Here is a 9866-nt window from a genome sequence, read left to right on the forward strand (position 1 = left end):
CTTCCCAAAGGCTGAGCTCTGCCCCCTGCTGGACAGCGCAGGGACCATCCTCCAGCGATGCCTGGTCATCCACAGCACAAACTCTCAAAGCAAGGCAAGTGAAGCCTGGCCCAGAATCTGAGTGAAGTACTAAACAAGAATTACAAATACTGAAGGGAAAATATTAGGGTAAAAAAGACCACACAAAATATCTAATATTTTGATTTAAGAAGTAAAGATGAATCATTTTTAAAAAGTAATGGAAACATTTCTCTTAAATCTTTAGAATTGATTTTAAACTTTTCAGAATAAAATGCATTGTTCACATAAACTACTAAGAGCATTAACGAAATGGTTACAGATACAGAAATTATGCGCGCCTTACACTGTCTCTCTGAGATGTCATCGTTATGTGCTGCTGATGTTTCAGGGTGTCAGGGTGCTGGGTTGGCTGGTGGTGGGGGAGGGGCTGCCAACAGTGCGAGTTGTGCCTGTTCAGCGATGCCAGAAACACTGCAGCTCCTTCAACCTTTGGCTGTCACCTGGAGACATGGGTAACTCCTTCTGCAGACACACATTTAAACTCCTTTAGACAACAATAAAAATGTTTTGTGTTAACAGATTAAATTAGATTTGAAAGGTTTTTTTTGGATCAGTCCCTCTTTATTCGCTATAGATTTCTTCTCATTCTGACCCAATCTCTGTCTTGATTGTTGCCTTCTTCTTCTGCAGTGTATGCGGACCCCCGGTACTGGCAGATGGAGTTGTTCCCCGGACGTGGCCAGAACATCATTTGTGACGGCACGACCTTTTAGCCTTCAGATGGGCAGAGTTCAGGACTTGGGTGTGACACACAAAGCACCTTTGAATGTTTGGAGCTTGCTGGCCTGTGTGTGCCCATTTTCTGCCCATTGTTGCCTTTTAACACCCACAATATTTTGTTTATAGCACCTTTTTGGTCTGATATGCCTCTGAGAACTGAAACCAACTGCACACAAGGAGATCAGGTAGGGGAGAAAAAATAAGCTCCTGCAAGATTTTCTTAAGAGTGCAGGTCAGAGGAATAAGGAGACTTATTCTATAGCTGAACTGTTGAAAATTCATCTGTGCTCGTGCCACAGCTTCTAGCTGATTTCTAGCAATTAAGAGAAAAATAATCTCTAAAATTACTGGAGGTGTCACTGATTAAAAAGGTAATAACACTGGTCCTAGACCCGGGAATCACTGCCACTATTTGCATCCTGTTCAGTGACTTGAAACAATTTTTGTTGCAGTCAGATCCACTTCAGTGGGAAGAATAAAATTAAGTGAAATTAAGAATGAGTACATGAGGTTGTTTTGTTTTTTTATATGCCACCGCTGAAAAATGTTTTTTAACGTGTAGACTGACCATTATTATGCAGACACTGAAATCAGCCAAGCTCATCTTGTGATAATTACATCTACAATTTATCTGGGTGATTAATTTGGTCCTAATCATTTGCAATATTGTGTAAAAAAAATTTGCTTTAAGCAGTCCTGCCAGTCAAGCTCCAACAACCTATTTTCCTAATTGTGATGTGATGTTTCTGCCTGAATAAAAACGTAATCATTTTTTGTTCCATACTATTCTTCAGATACAACCCTCCATGAGCATAACCTGCTCACAAAATACATATGCACATGTTCCAAGTTATTTTCTATTCTTTTAGATTATTTTTTTCTTGCAGTCTATGCTTGCAGGTTACATGCAAATAACTGCAATTTTATTGCATTTTAGAATGTAAAATAGTTTTCTGCATTACTTACATTGTGTAAATTTAGAACAAAATATTATACAAGGAGGCAAGAGACGTAATGTGATGTTTAATCACAAATAAAAAGGAACTTATATTTTGAGTGTAATTAAGACAGAGCTTTAAATGTAAAATTAACTTCAGTAAAGATGGTAAAGAGCCCCACTGCTCTGGTTCTTACTTGAAGAGTGTAAACGGTAAGTTTATGTCTGGACGGGTTATTCTGGAGAAAACGCATCTGATCCCCTTTTGAATGGAAGCAGTTATGGCAACATGTTACACTAAGTTACCACACAGTTTAAAGAGGGGAGCATTTTAATTTGATGTGTTTTACAAAGCTGCTTCTCCAGATTCAGGGTGGTTATTGGATGTTGTGACTTTAAAAGAAATATACTATAATATATATTTGATTGTTGCTGCTGAGTTTTGGGACAAGGTGGGAGTGGAGGTAATATTGTATGTAAGATCCATAATTAAGTTTAAATCTGTTTGCCGAACAGAAGTTCTGCATTTTAGAACAGAAAATTACCACAGCAGAAACAAATATTTAAGCTGCATTAGAAATGTAATTGTTTTATGACAAAATAAAAAAGGATGTTCAGCTTTCTTTTGTGTGGCATTATTTTAGTTCTGGGGTATTAACATATTTTACTTGTTTCCATTGTGTGTTATCCTTTTATTTATAGCATATTGCATTACTCTAAATAGTGTGCATAAATGATTTGATGGTAGTGCAAAATAAAATGTTTATATAAACGAATGTTGTTTTTACCTGACACCTACTATAAGTTTACAGGTCAAGAGCTATAAGCCTAATCATGTTCGTAGTGCATCAAAACATCCAATTTCAGTCAATAAAGTGTAATATTTCAGATATCAAAGTTCTAGTTTGCAGAGCAAATAGATTAACTTATTTTCTTTAAAAAAGAAACCTCAGGATTAATTTTGAAGTTGCCTTCTACTTCAAAGTTGAAGTGATTTGCACTGTTATTTTAGCTTTGCAGCATAACCCTATCAGACTGAGGTTAACTATAATGCATGCTACCTGTACAAGCATGCATATACAGACTATTGTGTAAAGGTGTTGAAATAAATTAATTAGACGATAATTGCATCACAACTTATTTTTTTCTTAAAATTTAATTTCTTTTTCTGTATTGAATATGTGCACTCAAATAAAATGTTGAAAGTTTCAACAGTTTTTATTGCTACTCCAATAAAATATTAAATAATTTGATGACTTATTACACATCTTTACCACAGGTGCAAATAAATGTGGTCAGTGCTAAATATATCATAAAAGGGAGTCATATCCCACTAGCATTACAGTGCAAATAAAACATTTATTCATACTCACTGACAGCTGGTATGTAAATGTAAGAATACTAACACCATTAATCCCTAAATTAATAAAGTCTGTGCTCAGATAAGCAAAAAAAAAAAAAAAAAAACAAGATTAAGAAGAATTTATATACATTGATTAAAAATGTAAGAAATCCATGAATACATTTTGATACAGTTTTGCCAGGCCAGTTATGGCTTACAATAGGGTCTAAGACAATATTTTATAATTGTAGTTAAATGACTTAACAGTTTAATACTATTTATTTAAAATGTAAGCTAAGTAATCAGTTAGGTAAGCACTGCTTTGCATCATGGTACATTGAGATACGTTGAGAATAGTGTAACTGAATAAATATCTGCATTGTGATTGTCAGTTTAGTGAAGCACAAATAATAAAAACAACTTGCTTGTTTGGTTACACAGGTTTTAGTTATTGTACCCATTAGGAGATCTCTTACGAAAAACAAGACAAAGACCTTCTTATGGTGTGAGCAGCTCAAACTTAACGCTACCCTCTGCAGATTACAGCAGGTGAGCAAATCTCTGAGTCAGATCGCTTCTGAATCTCAGTATCTGACTATATACACAGTACAATAAGACAGAGGTGACATCATGGTGCCCTGACCCCTTAAAGGTCTCTGCATATTCTTTATAAAGCCAAACTTCAAATTTGCTAAGAACAAGCAAAGCAAATCTGAAGCAGACTTCGGCTGCAGCTGCATTTTGTGTCACGTTGTTCCTGCCAGCAGTGGAGAAGTTTCGGACAGTCTGTTCTGACGAGAAGGTGGAACAGTCCCGTCGTACAGATGGCTGCTCTGGAAAACTGCTACTGCTCGCAAGTTTATTTTCTGAAGAAAAGAATAAAAAAGAAGAAATGTTCAGCTTATGAAACGAGATTAGATTATGTATTTTATCAGTTTACAGCAAACAACAGTGCCCTCTTTGTCCCTGCTTGTCCCAGTTGAACAGCTTGATATACAGTATAAAACATTTGACACAATGAGGTTTTTTCTTCTACTCTCATCTTTTTTATGTCTCACTGCAAACACGGAGTCGCATTTTAAAATTAGTTTTCACAATTATGCTTCATGTTTTTTAATTGTCATCATGTCTTATGAGCACTGTGGTGTAAAACAGCAGGAACAACTACCTGAAAATCTCTGATGTAAGTGAGGAAGAAGCTGATGAAGGAAAAGGCCAGGAACCACTCAGACACCGTGCTGACAAGATGCGGCACGTAGCCCTAAAAGACAACAACACAAACATTAATGCAACAAAATGGACCATTTTTTGTGTTCCATTCCAGCAGTTTTTGCTCTGGTTTAAGCTGTAGGTGTATTATCTGTTTGTGTTTGAACATTCCTCAGTCTCTCCAGTATTTCCTGATTGTTTTTGCAATTTTTTGCAATCATAATCACTGATTTTGTGGTGCTACTTCAAAAATATCTGTAAGGTATTTTGCAATATTTGCATTTCTGTATGATTGTAAATGTAGCTTTTTGTTACTCAACTGATATCAAGTAAGGCTGAGGTAGAAGGTAGAAGAAGTAAGAAATCCTGCCACTTGCAGGTGGGAGTTAGTAGTCACTTCAAAACAAACGTTTTTAATAATTTTTGTAAACTTAAAATTATGCTTTAAAACAAATCCATTGATCTGCTGATTTTATGTGAATTTTCGTGATCGCAGAATTGCGAAAAACTGGAGAGACTGATTAGTATCTGTAAATGATCACTTTAGCTTCAGTGCCACAATCTGAACTGCATGGATGTAAAATATATAATAAATACAAATAATTCTGATGCTAACTGACCGGTTCTCCTGGGATCCAGTGTAGCTTACGGGGTACATCCACTCCTGACAGACTGCTGTACATGATGACTGATGATACAAACACTGACCGACTGTTAAGGAAAACAACTCGAAATGAGCAATTCAGATCTTCAGGTAAAACATCTGTTGCTTCTTTAATTTTGAGAGACACAGTTCCCTCATTATTACTTCTAACCAACTTCAAAGCATGCATTTACATGAGTCAATAAATGTATGAGAACTCACAATCAGTCAGTTTCCCATTGAGCAAAACTGGTAGGTGATTGGAAGGTCAAATACTGAGAAATCAGTTTGTTTTTACCTATTTATTAAATGCATCAAAATTTATAGATTGAAAAATTCCCACAGTTTTTCAGTCGAACAATACATCAAACCTAAATGTGCACTTTCATGGACTTTTTTGGGTTTTGATGCATGAATTGAGATAATCTTGACTTAGATTTGTCGTTTAATTTAAAGTTACAATCTCTATAAAAACGCCTGCAGCAGATTATTTTGTATTTTTATGTGTTTTTGTATCTAGAACAAATTGGTATCACTGAAGAAAAATCAGAAATCACTACCAGACAAGAAATGTCTCATTGGTGCATCCCTCATTTTTGTACATTGGAAAGGAGGCAAAATTTCAGATTATCAATTTCTACTGTCCCTGAATGCACCATTAATAGCATAAATGATCAACGGTCCTGAAAGTTAACTTTTAAAAACTTAACTTTTAAATAAAACTCCTGAGCAATGGGTCAGCAGTTAGTCAATTACTCCAAAATTACATCTTTGGCTTCATGTTTTATAATGTTGGTCAGTTTCACACATAACTTCCATATTATTTTGTCCAAAAGTGTGATAATAACTTCATACTACACTTACAACTGAAACAAAAGGCTAAGAAAGACAGGAAAAGCTTGATTTTTCAGTCCCTAAAATGAGTTGCGAAAGAATCAACTTCAAAGAGAAGCAACACAACTAGGCTTTTGTTCTGGAATCTTAATGGATTCCGACTAAACCATGTCACAGATATTTCATTAAGGCCACAGGAATTTCTGTCATCCAGTGAAAAATTGATATCATATTTCTTCTTTCATGTGATTGCTACATATGTGTTTCAGAACTGACAGAGGGAATTTAAGGATACTGCTGATGATGCTGCCCAGGGTCCAGACCAGGATGGTGAGACGAACCACAAATGTGGTCTTGCTGTGGATGTGAGGCTGCATGTAATGCGACAGCAGCGTCTGAACCAGGATGTAGATCGCTCCGACACCGAATGTCAAAATTGCCCCCACCAGGTGCATGGGGAAAAAGGTTGTCTTCTGCTCAGAGAGGGATGCATAAATCTTTAGCTGACCCATTCAATATTTCAGATATTAAAAGAGCTCAAACTGATCCCAGAACAGCAACACTCACCTGGAAGTTGGCCACCACACACATCCCGAAGGAGCTCATCCAGCCGAGGACTAGCCCAACGAAGTTCAGTCTTCGGAGTTTGACCTCGTCATCGAGAAGAGCCTCCACCTGCTTGTAACGCACATACACCGTGGCAATGCCTGCAAACGGCATTCACACAGAGAGGGAGTAATGTTAAAAAAAAATTCTACTGTTGTGTAGGTCCCTCTGACAATAAAGAATGAGAGTGCAGATCCACATAGTTTTACCTAAAAAAGCTGAAACATCCATCATGATCCCGAACACACACCTCTCCGGTGCCAATGTTCCTGTGTCGCTGCAAGAAAGAAAAAAAAAAAACATGATACATTATTTTAAATCCCTTTGACTTTTTTGTTTTCTGTCATAGGACCCAACATATTGGGTATGAAAACCCAAGACATTCTCCCAGTTCTGACCTGATGTAAGGCACCAGAGGGTCCACATGTCTCAGCACCACCGCTGTGATGTAGGCGAAGACGAAGGACGCCACCGTCCAAACAACCAGAGCAGCGGGCAGGAGGCAGAGACCTTGCTGGAACCACCACATGGTGTCCTCACAGCTTCTTCACACTGTGCTGAGAGAAACACGGTCATTAATACCATCATTAGGGTTGTTTTTTTTATTATGGGTGATATGGCTCACTGCCATATCACCCATAACACATAACTGTTATGTGTTATGGGTGATATACCCATGGCGTCACTGTCTGAGGGTACAGCACAAATATTTATCACCATTTCCAGTCAATAAGAAGTGAGAGGCACCGTGTTGTACAGAGTGTAAGATCTGTAATAAAATATGGCTCTAGATGGGTCTATTTTACTGCAATTATGCATTCTTTAAAACACAGTTTCGATTAGCAAATCCTATTATGAAAAAACAGAAAAGAAAACAACAACAAAAAAACCCAACAAAGAGGGAGAGTCTTAGTCTAATTTAAAAACAGTTTAAATCTTGACTTCCTTCATTTTTGGGAACTGTTGTGTCGGTGTCATTTATAAAAACCTAGCCACCACAGAAACAGTTTCTTCCCCCAGGCTCTAACAAACTAGATGACCACTTTCACCGTTCTGCTGTGAAACAAAACGAGCACATTTGCACTAACACAACCTGCTTTTCTTTTTTGCTTTTTCTTACAAAACAATGGCAGTACATACATCAATATGTACACATTGTTCCATTTGTCCCTCATGTTATTTTCTCTAAAATGTATATGTTTATATTTATTCGCTGTATGTTGTCTGAGTGAGAAAGTCAAATTCCTTCTTTATGTACACAATTTTTTTTGTTTTCCAGGTAATGTGAGAGAGATGTCTTATCAGATAGCGGAAATGTCAATATTCTGTTTTTCTCAAGAATTTAAAGCTACTGGCTCCTACTTTCTTTTCTTTTAAATTATAAAGAGTTTGGGGTTAAAATGTCCACATTGGGGCTTAAAGATGAATACAATGAATCACATTTGATATTAGCTTTCAGCTTATCTGATCAACTAAAAATCTAGAGTGAAAGCAAAACTGAACGTCTTGCTATGTATCAAAGTGTTGTTTTGAACCCATAAAAAACAAATCACCTGACTTCCAGTCACAAGGTATTTATTTTTATTTTGTTTGAGACCGTAGCAGAAATGAGTTAAACTCGAAGGACAACATGCAGTTAAGTGTGTCAGGTTTCACTTCCCCATTCTCACGAAAAGAAACCTTTTTTATTAAAGTGTCATAAAACGAGGCTATAAATGCATAGACTTAAACATTGCAAATAAAGGCAGCCTAACAGCTTTACAAAATATAGATATACTCTGAAGGAAATCGAGAGAAAGCACATTAAACCAACTTATCACTTTAACAAGCAAATTAGCTCAACAATGAGGATGTTTTTAAACTATTCCAATACTTCCTTAGGCGAAACAAGATTAGTTTTGTTGTGTTTTCATTAAATTCTAACAAACGACTGTACACTATGTTACAATATTTACTGTGTATCATATGTTAATATTTTAAAGTTAATTACATATTATGCACAGTAGATTGTTTTTGTAAGTCAACATTCTTAAATGTCACATAATGGTAGAGAAAAGTTCCTGTATTCGGTACCACCTCAGTAAAAATAATGAAACTCACGTTATTCCAGTCTTCCAGGGAACATAACCTTCCTGCGCTGCAACAGCAACCTGGAAAAGACTATCTTGAAAACAAATAGGGGTTCGGACTTTCTTTAGCTATTAATTATACTCCTTCAAACGTAAGTTTTGAAAATACCCCACGCAACGTCCGCCGCCTGCTTCCGCCTTTGGTGAGCTACGCATGCGCACATAAATATTCAAGTGGAATTTTTTTCTTTCCTGTGCTCTGCCTGGCAGGCAGAGCTGAGCTTAGTCAAAAACCGATTCGTAAAGGATTAATTAGCTCAGAAAATTGAAGCTAATTAATTAGCTATATAATAAATCATATATATATATATATATATATATATATATATATATATATATATATATATATATATATATATATATATATATATACATACTATATATATATACGTATATATACAATTTTGCACACATAATTTTAGTGCCACTGGGGAGTTCGTTTTAGTCATTTTCAATAGGAAAAACTTGGGTTTTAAAAATTTGCTGCACACTGAATTGCGATGCATTATAGCATGTATTTTTTATTAACTTAGACGATTATGAAATGCTGCTAAAGAAATCCAAAAGTTTTACAATAATAATTTTTCACACTTAGTGCCATATCATGCACTTCTCAATCGTGAGGATGATTACTGACTTCAGGAGTTGTGAAGGAGATAGTGGTTAGTTGATACCAAACACTAAGTTGTGTAAACCATAAAATTACATTCCAAAAGAAAATGACTGTTCACAGAACACTAGCATTTTAAAATTTTGCACTAAATTGTACATGAGCAGAAGATAACTGTAGCCTGTTAACCAAAGGCAATTTAAGTATTTGGAGAAGATTCAAAAGGCATGAACTGTGGTAAATAATTTACACAAGCACTACAAATACATGTTTATTTCTAATTAATTACTTTTTCTTAGTTTTCAAACTTTCACTTTAGTGACAGGTGAGCTAATATGAAATAACCCAATTAAAGAAATTTTGTTTCAACAGACGTCTCCCAATTATGCACAATTTTCCCTGTAAAACAGCATGGTGTAGCAGCAAGCTCTCCAGTTTAATTAGGCATTTATATATAATCACACTTTGGCTTTTCTTCCCTATTACTTTCCTCTAATTTTGAAATAAAAAAACCCCCCACTACTTCAATTTTTTTTTTAATGAAAAAAAGAAATTAATCTTTTGTAGCCAAAAATCATTAAATAGTTGAAGCAGAATGGGACACTGATTGAGCCACAATCACCACCTCTGGTCAGTCAAAAAGGAACTTTTAATACTCTACAAGAAAGAACTGGCATTCAAAGTTTCATGTTTCTTTTATAAATAAGACTACTTTTATGCCCAAGAGGAAAACTTTCTTCATGCAACAAGTCCAT

General features: G+C 35.8%; 2 protein-coding genes across 4 annotated transcripts in view; one reads left to right on the plus strand and one right to left on the minus strand.

Moving 5' to 3' along the window:
• c20h6orf89 (chromosome 20 C6orf89 homolog) overlaps positions 1 to 2361 on the plus strand; it is a 6684-nt gene extending 4323 nt beyond the window's left edge. Inside the window, exons 7-9 of the mRNA XM_032549669.1 lie at positions 1 to 94; positions 410 to 533; positions 712 to 2361. Coding sequence (XP_032405560.1) covers positions 1 to 94; positions 410 to 533; positions 712 to 794 — 301 coding nt within the window. The 3' untranslated portion in view covers positions 795 to 2361. The remainder of the gene's footprint in view (positions 95 to 409; positions 534 to 711) is intronic.
• Positions 2362 to 2937: 576 nt separating this feature from the next.
• dram2b (DNA-damage regulated autophagy modulator 2b) lies at positions 2938 to 8660 on the minus strand. 3 transcript variants are annotated; one of them, XM_032549671.1, is made up of 9 exons: positions 8611 to 8660; positions 8473 to 8532; positions 6771 to 6929; positions 6582 to 6649; positions 6334 to 6473; positions 6062 to 6239; positions 4910 to 4992; positions 4249 to 4341; positions 2938 to 3946 (listed from the first exon to the last, which is right to left on the minus strand). In XM_032549671.1, exons 3-9 carry the CDS (start codon positions 6899 to 6901, stop codon positions 3827 to 3829), a joined length of 813 nt encoding a protein of 270 aa, XP_032405562.1. In that variant the 5' UTR covers positions 6902 to 6929; positions 8473 to 8532; positions 8611 to 8660; the 3' UTR covers positions 2938 to 3826. The 3 variants fall into 3 exon arrangements, with proteins under 3 accessions (XP_032405562.1, XP_032405563.1, XP_032405561.1); XM_032549672.1 differs by having other exon boundaries at positions 6771 to 6924; positions 8611 to 8645; XM_032549670.1 differs by having other exon boundaries at positions 6771 to 6924; positions 8473 to 8647.
• Positions 8661 to 9866: the final 1206 nt, after the last annotated feature.

This window comes from Xiphophorus hellerii, chromosome 20 (genome assembly GCF_003331165.1).
Source record: "Xiphophorus hellerii strain 12219 chromosome 20, Xiphophorus_hellerii-4.1, whole genome shotgun sequence".
Taxonomy (NCBI): domain Eukaryota; kingdom Metazoa; phylum Chordata; class Actinopteri; order Cyprinodontiformes; family Poeciliidae; genus Xiphophorus; species Xiphophorus hellerii.